Source organism: Colossoma macropomum, unplaced genomic scaffold (assembly GCF_904425465.1).
Source record: "Colossoma macropomum unplaced genomic scaffold, Colossoma_macropomum, whole genome shotgun sequence".
NCBI lineage: Eukaryota > Metazoa > Chordata > Actinopteri > Characiformes > Serrasalmidae > Colossoma > Colossoma macropomum.
Genome location: NW_023494791.1, coordinates 22,679,397 through 22,706,886, shown reverse-complemented (window position 1 = coordinate 22,706,886; position 27,490 = coordinate 22,679,397). Strand labels below are relative to the sequence as shown.

The window sequence follows — 27,490 nt, the reverse complement described above, 5'->3', positions numbered from 1 at the left end:
GTGCTATATAGAACCATTTTGAAAATGTTCTATATAGAACCACAGATGTAAACCCTCTCAAATTAAAGCTGACATTCTGCACATTAACTTCATAGTCATTCATAGTCATTTCAAATCCACTGTGGTAGAGTACAGAGCCAACACTGCCCAGTCCATAGGCGTCAGGCTAAAACTTCATAAAGTCTTCACCCATCAACCATCAACCAAACTGCATCTTTTTTCACCCATTTTTTATTTATTTTACTTAAAAACTTAGTTTTGGAGTATTTTGGAACAAGACTGCACTGTATGTGTACATGAGTGACTTCACATCTGTGCTTATTACGTTTACTGTGTTATGTTCAGTGTTGGTGTGCATGTACATCCAGTTGTGTTCTGTGAAAGTAAATGAATTGTATACATGAATTACAATGAACCTTGTTATTAAATAATTGATTATATTCCACAGAGTTTGAGAACTTTCAGAGAATTTATTGAAGTCTTCATTTTTGACAAAACAGCTGCTGCTCTAAAAATTAACAGTTCAAAAAAAAAAATGTTTAGTTTTTTTTCTGAAGGTGACACCAAGCAAGCACGAATGAATCTGTGCCTAGGATGAATTTACTTTGGCCTAACTGTTGATCTCATGATTAAACATTGCTGAATAAACTCAGTATTTCTCCCAAAAACACTTCAATGTTGTCTGTATTCATGTCAAGTCAAATTAAACCTATACAAAAAGTTTAGCTAGTGATTATTTTTTAAATAACTGCATTGTATTTGATTTATTTATAATGACCACATTTAATATGTTTGCATTAATCCACTGTTATTGATTTTGGTGAAATGTGAATACAATATTTGTATTGCACTATTTGTTTTGTTTACATAGAAATAAAGTGCTACTGTCCTAATCCTACATTTTGGCAGGACTACTAAGCAAAACTAAATCAGAGAAGACATAAACTTAGTCATAGCTCATCAAAATAGTTTAATAACTTTCTGTTATAGAACATCTAAATATGGTGCACCTAGAGAATCGTACAAAATGAGTGGATACTAAACCTCTGTTACCAAATAAGGCATGCATTCATCATACCATCTCAGAGCCACTGCACAGGTTCACTCACAGTAACTATACAGGATCACACACAAACACGCAGCCAGAGTACACATAAGGACATTTACTTGAGATTTGCACCATTATTTGTGGGGGCCAATAAACTATCTGCGTATGTACACAGCACACAAGAAATGCTGACAATTCTCACCTATTCTGACAAAAGCAATATGCATGATACAGTCTGCTGCAACTGCTCAGGTTTCCAGGCACTGCGAGAGCAGGCTGTTTTTCAGAAGGGTTGGACAACAAAGGCAAGAAGTCTGCTTTCTTGTTCATCTCTTGTTTGTTGGGGCATTCAGGAGCTGAGATTACAGGGTGTATGGAAGCAATACACTGCGAGGCAGCCCTTACTGGAGCGTTGACTCACATGACATTTCTCTTTGGTCTCAAAGAGAAGTGCGCATGGTTTCAAAACCCAGGTCGTCCCTCAACATTCATATAATAACCCTGTTATCAGTATGCAACATCTGAAGTGAGCATGGCATAAACATAAAAAAAAGCTTCTCTCCAAGGTATGATCTCTTACACTTTTCTCTCAGTACAGCCCTCAAATACAAAAATAAAATAAATAATATATTCTTATATGTATACATAATTGGTCTTGTCATTTTGCCTTGAAATTTCTTCCCTTTTGCTAATATACATCCATAAAATGTTTACAGCAGAGTTACAACATTGTAGTATAGACTCAATAATAAGGGATAACTCATCCGTGATACACGCACACACGTACACTTAGACATGGACACTAAATTTAGACACGTGAAAGGCTGACAGTTATATTTAGTTCAAATGGAGTGAATTACAAAGTACAGAGCATCCCAGGCCCTGGTACTGGGTGTGGGCAGATGGATGTGCTGGACATTAGGTCTAGGAGAACTTCGTCAGGGCTTCTAGTGGGAGAGTTCTCTGCTCTTGGTTAGAGTGAGAGAGAGCTAAAGAGCGGATTCAAATAGCTTTCAGCTTTTTTGTTCTTGCTCACGCAGACGGCATCCCACTGCAGTGATCAGGGCAGCACCTTTCCCACTCCCATCCTCCGAAAGCAGGAAGTTCACATTGCACTTGGGGGCTAGTTCCTTCACAGTCTGGTGCATTATCGGAGAGAAACTAAAGCAAGGAAGACACAGAGAGTGAGAGTTCTGAATTTCTGATACAAAATACTTAAGAAATTACCACAAAAAAAAATAAATCCTTTGATGGTAAGATTCATTATTCAGTAACTATACTGTAAAATCTGTTATTATTAGGTTACATAAGTAAATTACTGAAGTCTGGACATGCTGGCAGGTCTGTGAACGTCAAAGTCTTCACTTTTAAAGTTACAAATAGAAACAGATCCATTCTAAACTGGCCACTCACTGTGGATGGAGTTTGTAGAGCGTGCCATCCACCCCTACAGTGATGTCCAGATGGTCTAGTCCTCGGTTCTCCCGGATTTTGTCAACAACGGCAGCCATTCCTGCTCCACAGATCTGAGCAGCTCGGCGTGACACAGCACCACATACTTCCTTCACGATAATACTGTCATCACACGTGCTGTCCAGACCCAAGTGCTGCAGAATGGACCTCACTTGCAGTAGCGCCAGACGGTCACTAGGGGGAGCAAAACACAAGTTTAGAAAATAGAAATGAATATACTTCACAAAAAACTGAAAAAGATCATTATGTAATAAATAAATAAATAAATAAATAAGCAATAATGCACCTTTATTCACATATTTCAATGATAGGAAACTTAGCATAAAATACCTCTCAATTTGGGACAAGAATTTGGTTTCAAAGATGCCCCTAGTCTTCAGAGTCTCAGAAATCTGGCCTCTGAAGAGGAAGCCACGCTTTGTTAAGTCAATGAGGATGTTTCGCACAATCTCACCCAGGTACATTCCACTGCACATCTTCTCATATCTGAAAACAAAAGGCATCACAATATACGCTGTTAGTGTTTTATTTAACGCTACAACAAAAAACTGAAACAATCCTACATATGAGGGCAGAACACAGAAATAGGGCATGCACTAAATTACAGTTTACATATTCATAAATCATAATCCTGGCCAGGGATAAATTTCCCCAAGGCTTCATAACACAAAGGTCATGATTAGGTGGTAGAATGAGGATCACTTTGAATACTCTCTCAAAATATGTGTAGTGTAGCACATTTACCACGCAATTTTTTTCTAAAAATCAACTACTGCAACCCATAGTAAGGCTTCACAGCTAGAGATCGCACAGGTCCGATACACAGTATTTGTAGTGAGCAGCAGAAAATGCTGGATCAGATATTGGAGGAAAACAAACGTACCCAGTCCAATTCTGCAATAAATCAAACATGAAATATCACAGAATTGCTTGTAGGGCAACATAATGTAAAGTGGTTCAAAAAATAAGAGTAGCCACGCGTAGCCTAATGTTGACATGAGAACAATGAGTAGCTATCTATTCAGCACAGCATGTGTGGGAGTTGCGATTATATTGGCTGCGTGTAAACACTTCAAACGTGTGAATGAGCATCTGAAATCAACTGCTTCCATTTAAACTAGCTAATTTTAAAGCCAAGTACTTTTTAAAGTACTGGATAAGTACCAGTTGTTTCTGTATTGGAAAAAAACAGTGCCGTCTCGCAACCTAACCTATTTCTTCCATGCTGTATAAGATATAGTATATTGAGTATATTATTTAAAAAGGGGCACCTCTGTTTGCCAGGGTTGAGGGAGAGATCATCCACAGCTGTGTCATATTGGGTCCTCATATCATCCAGACAGCCATTGTCCCCAAACGCACCCCACTCCATGTTCACACACATCCTGCCCTCATCACCATCCACAGTCTCTATGTTCTTCATCTCTTCCATATAGCAGGCATTGCTGCCCGTTCCTGCAATAAGATGAAGAATGTGAAGAATATGAGGCAATGTCTTATGCGCTTACAAGAACTTGAAAAGTCTGAGGATATTAATGTTGGCAGGCTGAATTAAATACATGGATCTTGTTGTGTTGCATGTGAAACTCTGGGTGTTATAATGTAAGTTACCTGCAATAAGGCCGACCTCACATGTTGGCTCCTCATATGCACAAGTCATCATGGTCCCCACTGTGTCATTGACTACTGCTACCACATCTAAATCAAACTCCTGCAGGTATGATAACACACATTATGTTAGAGAATCTGCACACATTGTAATGTTAGGGTAATTTATTTATATCAAATTTAGCCCTAAAGTGTCTAAAAGGGGTAACAGAAACAACCATGTGTGGGAAACAATTCGATTGATCCATTAAAAGTACATAAAAATTACCTTAATTGTCCAAATATTAGTCACAGTACTGCAAGAATACATGTAAATAATGTCTGACAGTGCTGTCCCTCACCTCTCTCCTTTTAATTCCCTCCCTCAGGAGGTTGACCACATCCTCTCCTTCACAGTCAGTAGCCTTGAATCCTTTTGTCCAGTTTACGAGGATGCCCTGCATGGTAAAGTCAACACCAAAACCGGTTCAGAATAACACAAATGTGCTCACTAAGATATTGCCAGATTAGAAAAAAAGAGTGTCTGGGTTTATATCTATTGAACATCACAGTATATGCTCAGGAAAGGAAAAACTGATCCAGGAGCAGTGCTCAGTCTGAGTCTGTCTCATTCAAAACAAATGTCATGAACCAATATGATATTTAAAAAAACTCACAGCATCCAGGCTGGTTTGTCTACAAGGGAAAGAGAAGGTGAAGCCCAAAGGCAGCCGAGCGTTCTTCATGCCCATGTAGTCCAGGAAGTCCGATATGCAGGCAACGATGTGATCAAAGAGCTGCAGTAGGTGAGAAAAGAGTACATGAAATCATTTAATTAATCATTTGCATTAAACTGTGTTCACTGATAGTTTCCCTGAGGGTAAACACAGAATAAAATGAGACTTGAGCGCTGAGGCTACTCACCTCTTCTCCTGTTCCCTGCATCACTTCTATGGGAATGGCATAGATTTTGTTATGCATCTCCACAGTCCTTCTCTTTCCACTGCGAATCTTCACTAACAGCACCCTGAAGTTTGTGCCTCCAAGATCCAAAGCCAAGAAGTCACCATTTTCTGTAAGAGATAAAGCATTAATAAATACTGCAAATGAAGTGACAAAGATCATAATTATTTTGTATTTTATTATTATTCAACAAAATAATAAAACAATTCTACAAATAATTATACTAGAATTCTCTAAATACTGTATTGCCTAAACAGCTGCTTTGTGAAACAGATACTCTGACAGGACTTTAATCATGACTCCCACTTGCTGATCTAACACACAGTCCATCTGGCTATGACACTGCCTGACCACATCATTAGCAGCAGCAAGCTGAAGCTCTATTAACCTAAGTCTTAGTGTGCTGGCTGGGCTGTGTTTCAGATACCCTTCAACCTCAATCAGCATCAGGAAAGAGGCTTCAAGCTCCGAAAATACTGTACAATGCCACGTCCCTGTATCGAGTAAGCCCAGGATTATAGTGCGCTGCGATGCAGCAGGGATAAAGAGCATTAAATAGGCTGCTGTGTGCAGAGTCCAAACAGGTGTTTCTGTATTATGAAAATAAGTGACTATATATTTGTGCTGAAAGTAGTGATTCCCATTGCTGCCAGCACTACCTCACACTTTAAACTAATTACAGTCCTGCTCACCATTATTGGCACCCCGTCCTTTTTTGCATAACCTGTACAATATCTTCAGAAATAAATGTAAATGTACCAAAGTTATATCTTCAGGATTTTTTAATTGGAGGTCCAAAGTAATACAACAAAAAAAACATTGTTTTTCAACTTGCATGTTGCAATTTTAAAGAAGAAACAGAATAAACAGCATGTGCAGCAATAAAGGCACCCCTTGTTAATATTTGGTTGCACACCCTTTGGCTGTGATGACAGCCTCCAAACCTTTCTTGTAGCCATCTATAAGCTTCTTGCACTTCTCAGCTGGTATTTTTTCCCACTCTTCCTTTGCAGTTTGTTCAAGCTCTTGAATGTTTGCAGGATTCTTTTTCCCAATGGCAGATTTCAACTCACCCCAAAGATTTTCAATGGGATTGAGGTCAGGACTCATTGCTGGCCATTTTAAAACAGTCCATTTTTTCCTTTTAAACCATTCCCGTGTACTTTTGGATGTGTGCTTTGGGTCATTGTCTTGCTGGAATACCCATGATCTTCGGCTCAAACCGAGTTTTCTTACACTGGGTAGGACATTTCGCTCTAAAATCTCTTGATAATTCTCTGATTTCATGATTCCTGTGATACGGTCGAGGCCTCCAGTACCAGACGCAGCAAAGCAACCCCACAGCATTATGGATCCTCCACCATGCTTAACTGTTGGTAGGGTGTTCTTTTCCTTATAAGCTTCATTGCGCCGTCTGTAAACAAACTGTTGCTTTGCATTGCCAAAAAGCTCTATTTTTGTTTCATCTGTCCACAAAACATTGTCCCAGAATGATTGTGGTTTGTCAAGGTACTCTTTGGCAAAGATCAGTCGTTCCTTTTTATGTCTTTTCTTTAGCAATGGTTTCTTCCTTGGCCTTCGCCCATAAAGCTCTGCATGGTTTAGTGTGCGGCGTATGGTACTTGTTGAAACCATGACCCCAGACTGTTCCAGGTTGGCCTTCAGTTCTTTGGATGTTTGCCTTGGTGTTTTTTTCCACCATTCACACCAACCTTCGAAGACTTCTCTTGTCAATTTTCCTCTTTCCCCCACGTCCAGGGAGGTTCTTGACAGTTCCATGCTTGGCAAACTTCTTAATAACATTGCGCACTGTTGAAACTGGGATACCAAGGTCTTTGGAGATGGCCTTATACCCTTTGGAAGTCTTGTGTTTGCTAATAATAGCACTTCTGATGTCCTCAGACAGCTCCTTTGTCTTCACCATTTGTCTTCACCAAATGAACATGGCCCAACGTATGGCTTTTTAAAACCCTGAAGTCATCATTCATTGGCTAATTCATGTCACATGGGCACTGAATTTGTCACAGGTGATTATCATTTGCGATTTACCACAGGTGAGTGAAAATGTGTTTCCATACTAATTTAATGTAAAGGGTACCAATACCAGTGTCACAGCAAGCTTTAGGTTTTTTCTGTTTTTCCCTCACATTGTTTTTTGTTTTAAATTGTTGTTTATAGTTTGCTCTTTTGTTTTAAATATGAGTGCTCTATACAAAAAAACTGTTTCAGTTGATTAATTTTTTCAGGGGATATTCCACAATATGTACTTAAACTTCATGGGTGCCAATAATGATGAGCAGGACTGTAATAAGAGCTGCAGGTAAACTGGTAAACAGGTGTATAAATAGACAAAGAGCAAAACAGAGAAAATGTCATTTATTCTAAGTACCCTAGTTCTGCCCTGTTTCAATTACTATAGTCAAGGGTTGTAGTCCTACTATGTAAAACCAGTTTTCTTGGTCGCACTTTATTCTAATGGACCCCACTGTTGTCAATCTATCAATGTCTGAATTGTTAACACAGTATCTGGTGAGATTCTGCAGATTGGAGTAGGATTAGGAACAGAGTTAGGTTTAGGTGTAGGGTTAAGTTTAAGTTAGAGTGAGTGTTAAATGTTGGGTTAGGAAAAAGTGAAGGTGAATAGATAATTAGTTGAATGTATGTTACTGTGTTCTGTAATGTGTGTTCAGTGCAAAAACACATCTCTGGTACCTGTTCCATCTGGGGTGCTGCGGACGTAGGTGGGCAGCATCTTCACGGTAGCTGTGCTTTGATTCTTCTTGCTCAGGCCATTCTGGATCTCTGTGAGCATCCTCCTCTTCACCTCTAGCAGCTGTTCCTGGGTGAGGCGGAACTCTGCCAGAGTCTCAGCGATCTGACGAGTCTGGTCAGCCAATCGGTAGGCCCAGGCTGTCACCAAGGCAGCACCTTTGCCGCTCCCACTCTCTGAGAGTAGGAAGCGCACGTCACATTCTGGCACCAGACGGCGGACAGTCTTATGCAGCCGGCGGGAATACCTGAGAGGGACAGAAGGAAGTAATTATTTTAAGCAGGCAGAGCCAAAAGTGATAAATGCTTTGAATATGAGCCATTTGAAGTTTTTGCACCACATTTCTCACATGATCCATTACAAAGATCATTAAAACATAAAACAGAAACAATGTTAGCTTGCCTGAAGTACAGAGAGCTGTTATGACAGCTGTTATTTCTTGGAAGGCTCCTATCTGCAGCCACTCTGAGAAAAGATACCTTCCAATTTCCTATCTAATGCCTTGTGATTCTCAAAATTTGCTGTAATGGTGTCTAAATGTCATCTAAACACAAGAAAACGCCTGTTCAAAGTACAATGCAATATGAACCCACTGTGACAACATCACAGCCTATAAATTAGTATAATCCAAAGTATTAATGATAGCAAAACTTTTATGATAGCCACTGTATCAATCTGGTGTGACAAAGAGTGGGAGAGTGGGACTTTTCCACAGTAACAAAAACAAGTACATGGACAGCTGCTCTTGCAGATGCCCTCTCATGATGTATAAATAAAGCCAACCTTTGTGGCCAAAACATGAGACCAGCAGAAAGCTATAGTAAGTGCCTAAGGGATTTGCAGAAATCACATGGTGTCAGCAGCCCTGTTTCTACAGCTCACTAACCGGTCTTGCCAAGCATGCTGGACACATGATACGATTACATTACCAAGGAGACACCAGCCTAGGCAACTAAGGCTGACAACAAAAACCAGTCCTATGATCGGTCCTGTACCACTTTAACACAGAATGTTACTAACCCCTTAAAATACAGTCTTATTATTTAGTAACTATTTTAAGTAACTTGGTAAACAAGATCAAACTAATATTATGTAGATATGAGAGTGGTTCAAGTGCTAGTTTGAGGCCACAGCAACACAGCAAATTTAAAATTCAAAAAAGTAAATCATTACTGTGGATGCATCTTGTAGAGGGATCCATCGATGCCCACAGTAGTACGGAGGCGTGGTATGTTCTTGTTGTCCTTCAGGCGAGCAAGGATAGCACCCAGTGTAGCAGCGATAAGGTTCGCTGAGCGGAACGAGACAATAGCACATACATGCTGCACAGCGATGCAGTCATCCGCCGATGGCTCCACACCCAGGCGGGTCAAAATTTCCTTAGCTTTAGTCAGGCCCTCTTTAGTCCTGGAAAATCAAAAATGAACAGCAATGACATTGGGCACGTATAGATATTAACTATCATACAGAGCATGCAAGTCAAATACTGGCTGTAGCAGAACTCTGTAAACTGCTGTCATTATTCAGTAGATATGTTAAATCTCATTTCAGAGCTTATCTGAAAGCATGCTACGCATCTTAGAACAGCACATTGTGAACTACTGCAAAAGACAACTGGTAATAAAATTGGATGCTTACTTCTCAATGGCAGAAATGTGCTTGGTTTCAAATTTGCCTTTAGTCAGGAGTTCTGGAGTGATGCGGCCCTCAAACAGTAGCCCCTCCTTGGCCATCTTCACCAGGATAAGCCTCACCAGCTCCCCCATGTACATCCCACTCACCATCTTCTCAAACCTGAGACCAGACATTTTTTTTTTTACTCATAACACATAATAATAACCACTAGTCTCTCTCCCTCACCCTTTCTTTATTTGGATTGCTACAGTAAAAATCATGGGCGCACAATTGAGACCAGGATGACAATTGGCTGATATTCACTCCTTAGCATGATCTGCAATCAATCTGTTTGTTTTTATTTTGGCTGTTTCACGGTACTATACTATAACATAAATAATGTGAGCAAAGTATATACATTTGAACGCTGCGCATGCACATCCGTACATTGTGTTATAGGTCAGTGCATTAATTTAGCCCATTAAGTCTGAGATTTGGGTAAAAAGCAAATAAGTATAGTTGTTGTCACTGTTGCCTGTGGCTTAGGCAAAAACTCTGCCATAGGCTGATCTCACTGTAAAGAAAGTAAAACCTATAAAATGGCTACAAAATTCAGGATTGGTGCACCTCTAACAAAAATTATGTAATTTTGATTTGTGGCTTACAGCTGTTTGCCAGGGTTGAGGGATCCACGGTCTATCTCTCTATCGAACTCAGTGCGGATGTCCTCCAGCATGCCATCATCTCCGAAAGCTCCCCACTCTGTGTTGATGCACATCCTGCCCTCGTCTCCTTCCACCAGATCAATGTGCCTCAGTTCCTCCATGTAGCACGCATTAGTGCCCGTACCTGAGGGAGCACAGCAACATATATCATCACTGAGTCACTTCAGTTCATCATGCTTTTCAAATGTGCCCTGACATGCAGAGAAAGCTGACTTATAACTAACACGCTGAAAAAATCCTGGAGAAGATCCAAGCTAAATCCATGTTTAAACAAAAAGCAGAGAGAGTGTTTTGGTCTCTTACCGATGATGATCCCGACTTCACAGCGCTGGTCATCAAAGCCACAGGTCATCATGGTTCCTACAGTGTCATTAACAACCGCCATGATATCTGCATCATAGTCCTGGAAACAATATATTTCTTCCCATTAGATCCACAGCACAGCTTGCTTCAAGACATTTTCCTATTTGCCTTGAGATGAGTTGAACAAACAATAAATTAAACAATTTAGGTTTAATTAAATGAGAAACTCTTCAACAGTGGTATGAGAGTCATTTACAAAACTCACCCCTCGCTTTTTAATGGCTTTGTTCAGAAGCTTGACCACATCCATTCCCTCCACTCCACTGGCTTTAAAACGTTTTGTCCAAGTCAGCAAAACAGCCTTTGAAAAAGAAGAAAATTTATCAGACTCTGAGGCTTACCTCTTTTTTGACTGTTTGCATGATCTTTGAGAAATACGCGATCAGAAAAATGTCTGTGTTTTATGCACAATATACAATGCTGTCTATAAATAGGTGAATAATTAGAAAGTAGAGTTCATGGGGTTTTGGTTCTGTACCTCAGCATTTTTTGCATTTGAAATAAAACAATAATCAGTGCAATAAGTTAATAATAAAAATAAATAAAAATAATTAAAGTGCAGAATATCACTGTTTTAATTTGAGGGTTGATAGTGATTTCTTTACATTTAAAATGTACAAACAGGATTTTAACCATGTGAATAACCATGGACAAAGCTTGTAGCATAAAACATGAAACTGTTCATTCTTTAGTTTGAAGAGGAGAAGAAAAATATTAATCCACTCTTACCTCATCCAGTTTAGTTTGAGCACAGGGGAAAGAGAAAGTGAATCCAACAGGAAGTTTCTTGTCTTTGATATTTTGCTTCTCCATGAAGTCCCCCAGACATTCTGCAACATGGTCAAACAACTGCAAGAGACCCAAAAAGGTTTGTCAAAAATAGTGATGAAAGGAAAACCTGTGTGTACGAAAATTAGTTGAATAATAAACTGAATAATTCCAGGTTTTTAATAAAATAATAATTACCCGTGATCCACTGCCATGGATGATGTCCTCTGGGGTCTCATAGATCTGACTCTCCATTTGCACTGTCTGCTTTTTCTCATGAGAGACTTTTACACGCAGGATTCGGAAATTGGAGCCACCCAGATCCAGAGCAATGAAATCTCCCTTCTCTGTGACATTAAAGAAAAAAATTACAGAGAAATGAAAACTAATCATCATGTTGACAATTACTGTTCATTAGCAAGCTAATTACAATTTTATATGTGCTGTGCGGAAATGACTCATTTCTCTAAATTGGTGGCCACTGTTTTCCGTATACAAAGGCTATTTCTACGTTTAGCCTTACTAGAAATGTCTAGTATACCTCGAATCTGACGCATGCTTAATGAACATTCACAATGAAAAATAGTATTGATTAGTGATAAAACTCTGAATGACTATGTGATTTGTATCTCAGAGTACTTGCCAACCTGTTAGGACAGTAACGCCATAGCAACATCAGAAACAGGACATTTCCAAGGAGTTCTAATTAAAGAATGATTAATTTCCTTGAGATGATGGGCATGGGGGTAAATAAGCTGTGACAGCAGCTCTGTGGAAATTGTGAGAAAACCAGTAAACCTCAAATCCCTGCCAACTGATGCTTCAACAAAAGCCCCCAGTAAAACAGTGATTAATTAGTCTGCCTGAACCCAAAAGAAGAGCTGACAGAAATATTAGCTCAATAATGGCTCCATGTTTTTTATAAGTAACACTTCTTACTCAGTTCCTTCACAGAGATGCTTGCTGTCTCCAGATTGACAATAACATCTGAGCAGCACTTGTTGCCAGGCAACAACAAAAATCTAATGCACAAGCTTGTCTGGCACTAGTTTGTTCCCTCGGATTGGATTTCTTATAAATAAAGGATAAAGATGTTTCTGTGTTTGTATATTCAACTCTTACGATAACTGCTTTGTGGCATCAGTAAAGAAAAGTCACGCTCTTCACAGTTCAGTGTGCTCTAGCATTAAAACCACCTCAGAAGTAGCATTTAGAGATGGGTTTTGCTGAAGAGCTATTTGTGCAATATTTCCTCTAAAGTAGGCGTAATAAATCAGCTATCATTGAGTTTTAGCTGCTCAATGCCAAACAGATTGACATTTACACAGATTGAAGCCTTCTGGAGAGTGTTCATTCTGTTATCCCACCTTTACACTTAAACCAGCATGTCACTACATACTGTAATTACAGAGACCTTCCAACAACTTGAGATATCTCTTCAGTAACTTATGACAGAACTTTTTGTGAAATCAATAATAGACATTAGGAATTAGGAAAAGCTCCTGAAAACCACAGTAATGAGTAATTTGCAGTTAACCTTATAACTGTCACCCCATTTTTGCCTGAAACGGCATACCCAAAGTAAAAGGAGCACTGTTCCCACATACTTTGGGCTACAGTCATGATCTTGGTCTCGTTTGAAAGCTAACACCTTCCCTTTTGGTCTAATAGAACGCACCCAGATGCCTAGTTTTAGTAACTAACAGAGGTTACCACAAAAGGTGGCAAATGAGAGACTGTGGGGCATATTAGTGATACAGTTTTACAATTCAAATTCCCTTTTTTATTCAAACTGTTACACCTTTAATATAAACATATTTTCTGATAGCTGCTTCAGTGTGTAATGTTATGACCTGGTCTAGGATCGGGCCATAACAGAAAGAGGTATACATGAGTTTGAATAAGAGAGCCAGTTATCCTCCTCCCAAATTTATCCTGTGAACAGCAGCTGTGTGGTGTTAATGAGTCCTTCGTTCACAAGCCTGGACAACCTTTCACACCAGGAGACTACAGGGGGACCTGTGGCTAATATCACCTCTCTGTGTTGAGCTCAAAGTGAGTCCTGGACATCTCTCTTCTCTCACTAACCTCACAAGTGTGGGCTACAATTTGACAGTTATTTTCTAATCATTCAATTACCATACCTCTCATCATTGCTGTGTGAAAAAACTGATGTGCTTTAGGAGTAATTAAAAAGCATTTGGATTATTTTCAGACCAACATGATGAGAAGCTTTACTCTCATCTCCTCTACAGAAATCCCACTCTGATAATGAAGTGTAAAGGAATCAGTGGAATGCAAACCAAGGCCTCCTGCAAAATCCAAGCCTTTGCAGCAGCCATACCTGGCTTCTACAGTGCCCTTTGAAAGGTCAACTCAGCCAACAAAAGGCCTTCTTTGTGTCTAGGCTCACTGTGTTTTTAGCTTGATGCTATTTGATAGCACAAGAGGCCACTTCAGGCTATAAAAAGACAGCTGGCGACTGTTACTTTCACACATCAGGCATCCATTCTTCATGCTTTGAAATCTCCATTCTGAAGAACATCCTTATACAGCACTGGCAGCTGCATTGTAAATACACAGGCATCTTATCAGTGGCACAGCAGTAGGTCAAAGTCTATATATAGAGCCGTAGAGTGCTGTCCCTCCAGAGACAGGATCATCAGTAGGTATTAATAAATCGTTCCACATTATGTGTTGTCTAAATTTAAATAGCTACATTGTAACACACATCAACATAAAGACATCACTTATGAGCACAGAGAGTAAATTTCCAATGTAACATAATTTTTTAGCCGATATTTCAGATGCGAAAGAGGCTTGTTAACCGGTTTGCAGGCGCTTTTGTCTTTTCCATTTCCATTTCTTTTGGATTATGTCCCACTGTTAGCCACTTGAATAGAATAGTTGGAAAGATGGAAGTGCTGACTTGCTGAGTAGAGCAGTAGAGCAAATGTACATGAGGCATGACTAACAGCATGTGGGATGGCACACAGAGACATAAATGCAGTTTACTGTAATGGACTTTCACATGTCAATCTGCAGGGGGGATTACGGGTAATCTGTGATGTAACCCCATGCGGCTGGTTGCATGCAGCACGTCATGTAAACAGGCATGGTCACATGGCCGGTACTATCAGAACTACACACATTTGTTGTTCAGGGAACACAAAACATAGATTGATGCTATTGTGTATTACCAGCTATGGTTTTCTACCTGAATGGTTTGTTAAATGTGTAGCTCCAGAGGCAACACTCAATAATTTGAAGACGTTACTAGTAATATGAAGCCCAGCACTAAGTACCTGAATTATCTAGAGCAAGGCTGCCCAAAGTGTGTCTTGAGGGCCAAATTTGGCCTATGAGGATGTTTGATTTGGCCCTCCAGAAACTCGCCCTAACCCTACCCCCTAAGCCAATGAGACAACACATATGTTCTCATACTATATATAACTTATTAAATTCTTACTTTCCTTTTAGGTTTGTTTTATGTTTCAAGGTATTTTAATAGCAAAGTATAATGTTACAAAATCAAAAAAATCTGAATTGAAACCCACCTTTATTTGTATATTGCTTTGTCTTTTTGATCTCGACCCACCACAAACACTGCACTTTACCCCCCAAATACCACCCCTGGCACCCCTGAACTAGAGAAATATATACCCATGTGCATAAAGTCATGATGTGGGCCATATACTAAGCTTTTGATATTTCAAGACCGCAAGAGCTAGCACCATATTACTATGTATACTATGTACTATGCAACACAAAATGTAATGTACAATACTCTGTCTCTGTGTCAGCCTGAGCAGTACAGTGTGAGGTCAGTAGGCTTCTTTCCCCAGCCTCTGTCAACTCTGTTGTCTTTCAACAGAGAAAATAGGGCAGCCACCAGCCCCTTGTGCTTTGACAAATTTACGATTGTAGTAATTCTTGCTCAGCTGGTTTTCTCCACAATCTCTAACCCCTAAGAACAGTCACTGCGTTCAGTACAAGTAAAGAAGAGCTTCTGAGACACCAGCACAATAATTAACTGCTGAGTGTGTGAACACTTGCCCATTTATGGTCTGACTGCTTTGTTTTGACTAGCACAACTGCTCAGTACCAAGCATGATTTGTACTGATGTAAAAGCTTACTTCTTTGATTTTTGGAATGTGATATGAACACTGTTGCTCAAATACAAACCCCACTCTTACATAGTGGGTGTGTTGAACTATACATCTACTAATGCCACTCTTGTGTTTTAGACCCTGAAGAGTAATGTGATATGAGTAATGTGATATGAGCGCAATATAGATAAGTCTCAAAGTCTCACCTGATCCATCAGGGATGGACCTGACGAAGGTGGGCAGCATCTTGACGGTGGCTGTGGGGTTGGTGTCACGGCCCAGTCCCTTCTCCATCTCCATACGGAAACGGGACATGATGTCTCGCAGTGTCTCATCAGAGAAGCGCATGGAGTACAGGTACTTATCGATCTGAGAAAAAAAACGGGAATAACTGTTAATGATCGTTTATTACACCTAGAAAAAAGGCAAATTTGTGAGGGATGTAAAAATTCTACATCTGATGACACTGGAGTCAAATATCTTACAATACTTCACTGTCAGGATTTATTTAAATATAACAGAAGTAATGATGATCAAATGTCTCCTGTGCTACAAGACCTCCAGAAACTCTTGAAAATACTAATCTGGCTCAATGAAATTAAATGATCATGTTCCCTCTCTTGCCATTTTATTGCATTTAGACTGTATCATTCAAAAATCATTCCACCATTTTGTGGAGTGTCACTTCATGATGTTGCCCCTTCACACTAGCGAGGTACTGGCTTAGAGCCCATTTTGCAGGTGATTGGCCACACATATCAAAAACAGATGGCACTTAGGCAGAGACAAGGAGTGCTATACCCTCACAATAGCATCAAGCAGAATCAGCTCTGAGAACCTAAAATGCACTAATGCCTTAATTACATATTAGTACATTCATGCATATTCATCCTTAACTCAAACGAGTAAAAACAACATTCTTATTACATTTAGTAGATCATTTAAAATGAAGCTGGAAAAAGGCTTGTCTGCTTTTGCTGAATCATGTGAACAGTGGTAGTAGTCGGGCTTTCTTAGTCTTGGTTGCTATGGGAGACTTAGACTATGTTCAGAGTGTGATGTCATTCCTGAAGGGAATCTGATTTGCTGCAAAGAAGGGACACATTTGCAGGCTTCATACTGCTGACTTGCCATTTCTTGCATGCCTTTTTAAAAATATGTCACTGTTTTAATATGTTTATCAAAACCATACAGTATAAAAGACTGTAGGTTATGATGCTCATCTCGTTTGTGGGAACTGTAGGACATGTAGGTGAAAATTACTTTTTCTTGAGTAAGTAAAGAAGCGGTGATGATGTGCATGTAGCTGCAATGGAGGACACACTTCATTCGCTTGAGAGGCTAAATAATGAAGCAGAGATGTACTGATATGAGAATTGTGAACCAATGCCAATATCAGATATTTTTCATTTACACAACAACCATTGCCAGTACCAATGCTGATACACAAAGATTTAAAAAAACTCCATCTTCACTAGAACTACAGAGAAATTTAACACTTATGTGTAGAGGATTACAAATGCACGAAAATGAATGAAAGGCAGACATTTTAGCACAGTAGGCCAGTGTCACCACTCTTCTGGAATAGAATAAATATATCATCAAATATCAATTTAAAATAACTATAAAATTTAAACAAATTAAAAATATCTGCAGATACTGTTATAAATTCTACATAATTGCACGTCTATATCAAGAAATCAAGCTTTGTTTTAAGGCTCAAATGTTCAGTGCTTGCCCTATATTATGGGCTGTGTGATGAGAGCTATTTCAGGAAATTTGTTTTCCAAAATGTACTCACAATCTGTCTTAAAATGACGGGTAAACACATAAATCCATTACATGCCTCCGATGCAATCAAATCTGTTTCCCAATTTATAATACTGCACACCTGCCTGAAGTATGGCCTCTCTGCTGGGCAGCACTGCAATTTTGAGTTTGTTCAAGCACATTTATGCAGGAGGGTGTGTAAAGCGAGATATTGCGCAATGGGTTCCAGTACAGCCTTCTCGAACAGACGGGGAAATAAAGCAAGGGAGGGTGAAATGAATGCTAGCTAGGGTAATTAGCAAGTAAAGACTGGGCTAGAGTTTATCCCTAGTTCTGCTTTATATTGCATATACTGTATGTTAAAATGTAAGTGAAGGTAAAATGGAAAAGAACTATTTACTGTGATCAGGTTTAACTGATCACCAGTGAAGTGGTGAATACTGCTATTTGCTTACTCCAGCAGTCTGTGTTAGCAAAGACATACATCATTTATATGTTCATGTGCTATTGGAGACTTCAGTGTAAATAGCTGTTACATTCAGTAATTATTAATCAGCTCGCATAGACACCCTCCCATTACAAAGCAAACGTCAAAAGCCATGTTGGACCAAAGAGATGGGATCAAACATGGCAGCACCCCAGTGGTCAGAAGCTAAGGTTGGATTTCTCTGCAGCTAGCCACGTTCCTCCTGGCTGTTGTCATGGTAACTGCAGAGTCTTTCAAGTGTTACCTCTACCACCACCCAATGTACTGAGTAATGATATGCAGCTGGCCATATACAGCAATGAAACTAATAAAATGTGTCATTCCTGGGTTTACAACTAACATCCTCATCACGGCTACAGAGTGGAAGGACATTGCTCAAGGAGGAAGTTAGACAGAGACACATCATGCTATGAGATAACGATTCTAGATAAAGCTTTAGCCCCCATCCTTATTTGCATGTAATACATTTTGTTTTTCATTTTTCCTCATAAAACGATGATGTAAAAGAAGAAAATGATTTAAGACATCTAAGAATTCTTTACAGATTTTGTGGAACAAAATAACCTTCAACAGTAAAGAACCTAGAGGAAGGTGAATAATCTAACCATCACTATATTACTTAACAACCGACTAGTCAGCAGACTGGTTGCAGCAGTTTCTTCAAAATCATTGCTTTATATATAACAAAGACCCAGGCGTCTTTGAGCTATGCTATAAATGTTTAACTGTGTCCTGTACTCAACATGCCATAACACAGAGAAAATAAAAAATTAGAGGTAAACACCAAGGAGTTGTGTCCTAATGTTTCATTACAACTGCTGTATTCACCTTAAACACTTCATGTTAGCATTTCTTTGCTCTTCGTAGATCAACAGCATTAAACGGCACGACTCTGCCATGCTCAGTGAAGAGTGTGCTGCCACTCTGCTGAAACTCGACACTCCACATACCCCTGGGGGGTGATGTGTTACATCTAGATGCTCCCGACCACCCACCCTCCCCCTTGCGCACCCTGCTAAGCACGCTCACGAAGAGAGATGGAAAAAACCCGGCCCACTTCTCATGGCAACTCCCTGACATCTATATCCTGCTTTCAAGGACATTGCAGCACTGGCCCACTGCACTGTAGTGATGCCGTTTGTGTCATCACCCACGTACACACTCACAAACGTCTGCCCGCTGGGCTCGCCGTTGCCGTCGCACAGAGTGTGACGTAGCGGCTGCGGCCGGGAGGACGTGAGGCTGTGTGCATCTCACAGTTTCATGGCTGCCCATAAGCCCCGAAACACATTCGGGTGCCACCTGTTGTCACATGGCCCTTGGGAGCTCCAAGACGGCAAAGCTGGCCTTCTTTCGGCGAAAAGATCTGATCTAGCTTGACCAGTGATGGACACTCACCTTTTTGACCTGGTCATCCTTCAGCTCGGTGAAGTAGTAGGCCAGAAGCTGTGCGGCTATCATCCTGCTCCACCACTGTGGGGAAACTGAAATGGAGGAGGAAGAGAAGGCTGTTGAGTCCTTTCCAGCAAGGCAAGGAAGGCGTTCTGCGGCTCACGGGAGACGTGAATAAGCAATGAAAAGAGAAGCCGGCATGTAGGGTGTTCCCTCCCAGCACGACAGCAGTTCTCCTTCTCTCTCTTTCTTTCTCTGCTTGGCCTTGGAAGTCAGCCTGCATATAATGCGCTTGCCTGAGATGCAGCAGCGGCTGCGAGAGGACTGGCTTAAGCCCTGCCCACTCACTGCACTGCTATTGGCCAAACACAAAGAGCACACCAGTGAGGTAGAGCCCAGCTGACACCAAGCCTCCCTCCCTCCCCTTTTCCTCCTTTCCCGCTCTCGCTCTTGTGCTCAGCCCCTCCTGTTTTGCCTCACTCTCTTGCTCTCCTCCCCCGCCCTCAGTCGGCTTCTCTTCCTTCCTTTCTCCTCTGTCTCTCTCTTCATTGGAGGAAGGTATGAGGGATAGATGGGACTTCCGTGTTTTCTAAGGTTGGGGGAGGGGGAAGGCACGTAGAACACGTCCCTCGCTGCGTCACCAGCTTGAGGGGGCTCTGAGGTATTATTTTCCCCCTCACCTCTTACCGTCTCCTCTATGCAGTGAAGGGCAAGCCTGCGGGAGGCTACAGAGGCGGGTCACAAGCAAATTCTGCTAAGTTATGCTATCACATGGCAACGAGTCATATCAGTGCATGATGTTTCCCCTAGCCTTCTGCTTCTTCCTGAATTTAATGAAACCTCGCTTCATGGCCAGCGTGGATTGGTCCACATAGTAAAGTAGAGTAAAGAAAGAAAGAACAAAGAGAATCCAGTGAAAATGACATCCTTTTAAAAGAGCTGGGGACCAAGGTCAAAAGGTTAATAAGGAAGCAAATACCAGCTGGGGCTTAAAGAGAAGAGAATGGCACTTGTTTGAGATGAAGCAGATGATGGTCTCCAGGGAGGTGCAAAGAAACCCAAGTGAGAATGCAAACAACTGCCAGATACGGCACCAAACACACAAAACAGCACAGAGAAATAAACATCTGCTCCTAGTACTAGCCCACCCTGCAGGAGGTCTGAAATGTTTCTTTAAAAACACCGCAAATTGATGATCTTCACTACACCAAACTGGTGAGATCAATTTGATGAGTTTGACCTCAGTTTAAACACACTGATTATATTTACAGAACAAAAGCATATTTTCAAGATAGGTATCCTAAAACTAACCAGCTAGTGGTGTAATGCTGGAAGATGAACACAGCTTTTTCACATTTAGAAGAACTGACAGAAGTATTTTACCATTTAAAATAAAAAATAACACAGTATAATTACTGTATTCATTAAAAAAATACAGTAAGCAGGCCTTAAAATTAATGCCACAAACTCATCTGGTCTTTTTTTTTGGTGAGGAGCACTAAAGCCTCCTCAAGCATGAACATAGCCCACATAGTAAACCTGCTGTAACCTACACAGAAAAAGAGAACATGGCCTCGTAAAACCACATTTTCAAAAGAACAATTTAAGCATAAAATGGTTCAATACAGAACTCATGCTTCTAAACAGAACCACTGCCTTTAATAAAGAACTCTTGAAGAACCATCTTTTATAAGTTTGTAGCTATTATCGCTTGCTAATAAAGTTTTAAAAATATCTAGCTAAAATGACTTAGCCAGCTATCCTTTCTGCAATCTCCCGACTTTTTGTAAACTTAAATATATTCATAAACAAACGCAATAAAGCTAACTAGCACACAGCTGAATTAAAACAGCGACACGGTTTACGGTTAACAGTACTGGCTTGTATGATAATGACATGTTAACTTGCTAAATCTGGCCGAGGGTCATTGGGAAGTGAAATCAGGGGATGTGAGATCGGGCTTCACACCGGCCAACGCTTATGTGACAAACATCCAGCTAATCTCGCTGAAAGAACAGCCGTTAGCTTAGATAACGTAGCTACACCACTCAGCTTTCTATAGAGAAATGTCAAACACTGAACAGTTCCACATTTAGCCACCTGTCAGTAAACCACGATCATCCAGAATGCTAACTATTGATTTATCCTAAACACTGTTTGGTTTTTTGGTCATCTAGAGACAGAGGTGGGGGATAAACAGTTTGGTTAGCTGACCTACCTAGCTAGTTAGCTAGCTTATATGTCCTTATCTGATGACTGATGCTAACGTTACACGGTATCACTGACTGAACAAAACCCGTCGCGAATTTACTAGTTAACGTTTCTCCACTGATCTACACTCAGTACAGTGTTTCTAAAACACACTAAAATATCAATATTTCAGCAGAAGAGGGAGTTACTACAGTCCTAGTTTGTGACCAACCTCTCAGTCAGATATCGTAGTTAGACTGTAGTGTTAGCCAGCGCCACTACTCGGTCAGCATCCAGTTACCGCGATTAATCCAGGAGTCGCTGATGTGCGTCGTTATTGTGATTGGTCGAAGTCTCTTTTAATTAACCGTTAAATAATGACTGACACATCTCTCGACCAATCACCGCATACCAAGCTCCTCTAAGCACCTCCTCCTCTATCAAACGATGGAAAAAGTCTCCCATAAACAAACCGCAGTGAAGACGGAGAGATATTAAACTACTTGTTAAGTTACTAGCTATTATTATTATTGATTATAATTGTTGTTGTTTTGTTGTTGTTACTACTACTAATAATGATACTGCTACTACTACTACTACTACTACTAATAATAATAATAATAATAATAATAATAATAATAAAAATAATAATATACTGTTACTGATGATAATATTAATCCAATCCTTATATCACCAGTCCTAATCTCCTTTCCTACATGTTTTACCTCCAACACACATTTCACTCCTGATCCAGCTAGTCATGGACTTCTGAAGATAATTGTGAAACCAGGTGTGGTGTCAGCTAAACTGTGCAGGAAAGTATCTTCAGGACCAGGGCTGTTGACCACTGAGCTAAGAGATGCGAAAAGATGTTATGTGTAATTCAGACACACACTATCCTGATCATCTGGAGGATTGGTGGTGTTTATATTTCATTTCTGTAGCTGAAAAAGTTCATATGTCAAAAGTTCATAAGTTCAATGTCTATATTACTAACAAACAGCTCAAAGGTAGACTAGCTGCCAATACCGATATAATGTATAACAATAACTAACATCACAGAGCAATGTTAAGATCAGTGAGCCAGTCAACTAAGTTTCTCTTCTCTTACCTTACTTACTTTTGGACCTCACTTTTGTCCTGTTCATATCAACGCTATTACTGCTGTGATTTTAGCTCTTTGTATTCAGTGTTGGAAAAAGGTGCTCTGCAGGTAGATTTTTTGTTTATCAAGGTACAATCCAAAAACAAGCCATGGACATAAAGAAGAGCACTGGTGGCTATAGCACAACTGATATCTTGCCAGTTTGTCAACATGAGGAGAAGTGCTCAACTTAGATAGGTGTCTACTCACTCCTAATGACTGAGGCACTAGAATCAGGCAGAAGTGGTTATGTACATAGAAAGCAGCTGATGAGCCAAGCTGTTTGTGTGTGTGTGTGTGTGTGTGTGTGCATGTGTGTGTGTGTGTGTGTTGTGCTCCCAGGCCTGTGCCCATCCCCCACCTCATCGTTTCCTCTTTCCAGCACGTGAATGTAATGACTTTGGTCCAGAGTGGAGGGTCATCTCTGTGACACACGCAGGGTGAAAATAGGCCTAGTTGAAACATTTATGGTTTTATGCGAGTTCTTTTTCTTTCATTATTTTGTAACATGTATAGTACTATATGTATGTACATATTGGGGCCGGGGGGGCGGGGGCAATGGTATAAGGCACGCCGCCACTGGACTCTGGAGCAGCGGAAATGCATTTTGTGGAGTGATGAATCACCCTTCTCTATCTTCTCTACCTACCTGACTGCATTGTGCCAACTGTAAAGTTTGGTAGAGGAGGCATAATGCTGTAGGGCTGTTTTTCAGGGGTTGGCCTAGGCCCCGTAGTTCCAGAGAAGGGAAATCTCAAGGCTTCAGCATAGATTATATATTTTGGACAATTCTGTGCATCTAATTTTGTGGGAACAGTTTGGCACAGACACACTACAATATCTTGTAGAAAGCCTAAAAAGGGGGGACCAACTCCATTTTAATGCCTGTGGATTGAGAATGGGATGCCATAAAGGCCTCTGGGGGTGTAATGTGTAGGTGTCCCAGTCCTTTTGTCCACACACACACACACACACACACACACATATATATATATATATATATATATATATATATATATATATATATATATATATATATATGCAATTGCTGTTTCACTGACCTACACTGCTGCTCCCTGGAACTGATCATAGTTCAGCTGGAATAGTATCATAAGTCATATTCTACCACAACCAACTTTTTTGGGTGGGGTTGGGGTATTTGTTTGTTTTTTGTTTTTTTTTTGTAATTAAATTCTTAGTTTCCTTTCTTGTTCAAGGCTTTTATTTTTTTCTGTTTTTATGTTATGCTGGTTTTTATTTGCCTCTTTCTTTGTAAAGCCCTTTGAACTGCATTGTAATGTATGAAATGTGCTACTTATATACATACATTTCTTTTTCTTGTATACATATATTTATTTTTCTTCTTCTTCTTTCTCTTCTTCTTCTTCTTCTTATTATTACAGGAAAACACATTTCCTTTTCCTCTGTAGTCAGTAAGAGCTGCTAGTTAATGTTATCATATTCCAGCAAATTTTAGTCAACAATGGACAAGTATTATCAGTCATTTTCTAGAGGAAATCTGGGGTTGCCCTGTTCTTACTGTTTCACTGACCTATACTGATGCTCCCAGGAACTGATCTGGTTCATGGAGTCCCAAAGGGAATGTTCTGTTAACGTTCTGTTAATGTTCAGCATTGTAGCGTTAAGGTCACCCTAAGTGCTGGAGAGTGTATAAAGTGAAACTCATTTGCCCACAGTATTCTAGAAATTCGGCCTTACTCGTTTATTGCAGCATGTGGAGCATGCTTGTAAGTACGAGTCATGATTTCTCATGAAGTCCTTTCCTCCTACTCATTTCCTACCTGTTCATTGGGCGCTGACCGGAAAATCCCTCACTGAGTGCTATCATCATTTCCTCATGATTACAGCCATGAGACTGGGAATGTTTATTGTATTTGCACAGATCCGTTCAAGGCAAACAGCTGATTGGCTCAGGTACGTCGATGCAAGAGGTTTTTACTCGGTTGAAACATAACCCAAATGGTAGGCGCAGCACTGGTGGAGGGTAAAGAGTTCATTCATGATTACTGAGCATGAGTTTGCAACTTCTTAAACAAACATGTTAGATTAAAAAGTACACATGCTGGGTGAGGCCTAATTTCTGCTTGTTTGTTCTTTCACAGATAGCCAGCGTTTCACTATTATGTGTTTGTAAGATAGTAAAATGTGTTTTGTGTCAGTACATTTATACACTTGTGACATATTTTACCTACAGGGCCTGCTATTGGTATTGAGATGATGAATATTCAAACAGTTTGGATTAAAGATGGAATAGGAGTTGAAAAATATGAACACTATAAAATATAACCCTGAACAGCTGGTGCTAAATTCTGAAGGCTACAGTGAAAGACAAACCTCCCATTAGTGTCAAAAGAAGGCTAAAGGCTACACACTAAAAGTACTGGGCTTAGATCCAATTAAGCACAAAGTGGGGGGAAAACACCTAAATCAGAGTCTGCAACAGAAACAAAAAGCTTGTAGTTGGAAGTGCCTTTACTGGAATACAGTAAAAAGTCAATGAGAACAAATATTCCCAGATAAAAGGTGTCATTTGGCAAATCATATTCTCTATAAACTGCTTGGCAGGAATTTTAGTTTTGACATCCCAGTGCTGTTGGATGGCACTGTGTTTAGTAGAAATATGACTTTCTTTGAAAAAGTTACACTTACCTTAGCTGTGACATGCTGAATGGGTGAATAAATAATGAAAAAAGAAAAGAGAATTTGTGAGAGTGTCAATAGCAACAGCCAGATATCACCTGGTCCTATAGAATAAATATGGCCCCCATTATCATTTTCAGAATAATCACTCCCTTAATTTTATTTGGCATTCATAAGGGAAATTCAGAGTAACAGCGTATTCCATATCATTATCAGTTGTCTGAAACGTCATAAACGGTCGTTCAGATGAGGAGACTCTTTGTCTTCACTGAGCAAACAGAAGAGCTCAGTTCTGCTGAAAAGTCTAGACAGACTAGATGACTAACTGTTGTGGCTATTATATGTCTACTCTTACTCCCAATGTTAGACTACTCTGTATTTTATATTCTAAATGTGTTATGCTGTTCTAATTTAAATAAGTACACAAATACTAGGCCTAATTTGTCTACATAAGGTCTAATAACCTGCAGAGACACACAGAGAGCAGTTATGTACCTACATATGGCAAAATCTCTGTCTCCTCATCGCTATCCATGGTTGAAGGCAGGTAGTCCAACAAGTAGATTAGATAATCGCAAAGTCAGACGAACCAATTTGCCCCGCAAGATGGGATTCAGGAGGATTTAAGTAATTGCGCTTACATAATGAAACCACGACAGTGGCACTGTTCAGAGAGAGCAGCACTTTAGCGTCTACACAAACATGAATGCCCCAGTGATATTTGTGAATGAAAGCTGTTATTGTCGATCAATAACAAGACATGCACAATGCAGAGTATTCTTGCTTGGCATTAACCTATTATAATGAAAAATCTGAAAGACCAAAATTGGAAACCATGCACAGAGTGTGTACCTGTTGGTCACTATAATAGCTTTATAGGTCAGACGTAAGTATTATAACAACAGTGTCGGGGGAAGAGACCTTTTCACCCTAGGTCACAAGTCTGCAAACCATCACTCAGTGAACACTGCAGCATTTATGAAGGTCTTTTTTTCGCTCTCCATTGTGAATGTGCTAATGTAATTATCCACCAGTGATGAGTGAAGAGCAGAGAATCTATAGACAATTCAAATGGGACTTATAATTATTGGAAAACATTATTCACATGTAAAAAAAAATCCATAATAATTGTTTTAAGAGATGGCATGATACCACTTTTTCTTATTCTGATACCGATGCCGATCTAAAATTGTTATATAAAAAATTTGTTATTTTCTATTCACTTTTTTGAATTCACATCACTTCACCTTAGATCTAAATGTAGACCATCATGCTAAAACTACTCAAACACTCCACTACCCCTCAGGAATAAATACACAGATAATGACATCAGAATAGATTTGGATCATATTCTTTCTTTTTCCCTCTGATATTTTTGCTAAATCTCAATACTCAGGATCAGTGCTGTCTCCAACTGTTTTGCTAATGTCAGGCAACCAATATTGTCAGTAGAGAACCATGACTGTTAGAGCTAGGCCTTCAGTTTGAGCCACAAATGTCACAACTGTGTGAAAAACAAGAACAAAAAAACACCTCTATGAGAATGCTAATTTTTGTTAGCGCCTTTATGGGATTCTAGTAGTGCATTAGCGCTGGGCTAATAGGGATTCACATGATCATTTTTTATGACTGTTCTAGACAAAACACAGATATGTGAAGCTTGTAAAAGATGCTCTATGTTTTATTGAAACTCTGACATAAACATTGACATATCATTGCTGTCGGGACAAAACCTATTATCTCCATTTTTGTTTTTTTCTTCATATTTTGAAATCGCCAAAAATACCCTTTACATTGTGTCAAAATTTTGTGATGAATAGATCAATAAAAATGGTCCAAAATTACTTGGAATAAATAGTTTCTCCCATTAACTTCCATGAACTGAACAGTTTCACAGTGACTCTTTCAGTAGAGCGCTCTGGCACAGAGCTGCTACAGCTGTTTTTTATTTCTAACAACTGACTGAAATGCTTTGGACCTTTCGCAGGCCATTTTTCAGGACTTTGAAAAAGCCCAGAGTACATTTTTTTCACAAAGTTGGTCCCACCCATTGTAAATAAAATCGTGACTGGTTGGTTCCACTGTCAGATCCTAACAGTTCAGCTTCAGAAGTTGGTTGGCTTGTGTCTAACTTGGCTGAGTCTACCTGGATACCACAGAGAAAAACATTCTGACTGGATAATTTTCTGTTGGGTGTTTTTAAAAATGTAACTCTTTTGTTTCCAAAAAAAAAGGTAAAAATGAACTAAAAATTACAGACATACATTTTTTATTTCACAGAAATCATTAGGCTAAAAGGCCTAAAAGCACTGAGGGTTCCCCACTGGATTTGGTGTACTTAAATTGAAGAATTCATTTGCAAAAAATGATAAACGTCATTCTTTAAAAAAAACAAGCTGACAGTAGCAAGTTATTTTTAATACAC

At 39.7% G+C, this 27,490-nt stretch overlaps 1 protein-coding gene across 1 annotated transcript; it reads right to left on the bottom strand.

The window, feature by feature from the left end:
• Positions 1-450: 450 nt before the first annotated feature.
• On the bottom strand, positions 451-19,139 carry hk1 (hexokinase 1). The gene is made up of 18 exons (XM_036574444.1): positions 19,077-19,139; positions 15,628-15,790; positions 11,510-11,658; positions 11,273-11,392; positions 10,749-10,844; positions 10,484-10,583; positions 10,121-10,304; positions 9,480-9,635; positions 9,015-9,248; positions 7,784-8,088; positions 5,033-5,181; positions 4,786-4,905; positions 4,471-4,566; positions 4,133-4,232; positions 3,793-3,976; positions 2,852-3,007; positions 2,462-2,695; positions 451-2,209 (listed from the first exon to the last, which is right to left on the bottom strand). The coding sequence occupies exons 1-18, from the start codon at positions 19,137-19,139 to the stop codon at positions 2,062-2,064; spliced, it is 2,757 nt and encodes a 918-aa protein (XP_036430337.1). The 3' UTR covers positions 451-2,061.
• Between the last annotated feature and the right edge of the window lie 8,351 nt (positions 19,140-27,490).

Excerpts from the sequence above, each read along its gene's own strand:
- hk1 (XM_036574444.1), bottom strand. The coding sequence starts at position 19,139 with ATGATAGCCGCACAGCTTCTGGCCTACTACTTCACCGAGCTGAAGGAT. Across the intron at positions 10,584-10,748 it reads AAGCCATTAAAAAGCGAGGG|GACTATGATGCAGATATCAT; the intron begins GTGAGTTTTGTA and ends TATTGTTTCCAG. Across the intron at positions 9,249-9,479 it reads CACATTTCTGCCATTGAGAA|GACTAAAGAGGGCCTGACTA; the intron begins GTAAGCATCCAA and ends TTGATTTTCCAG.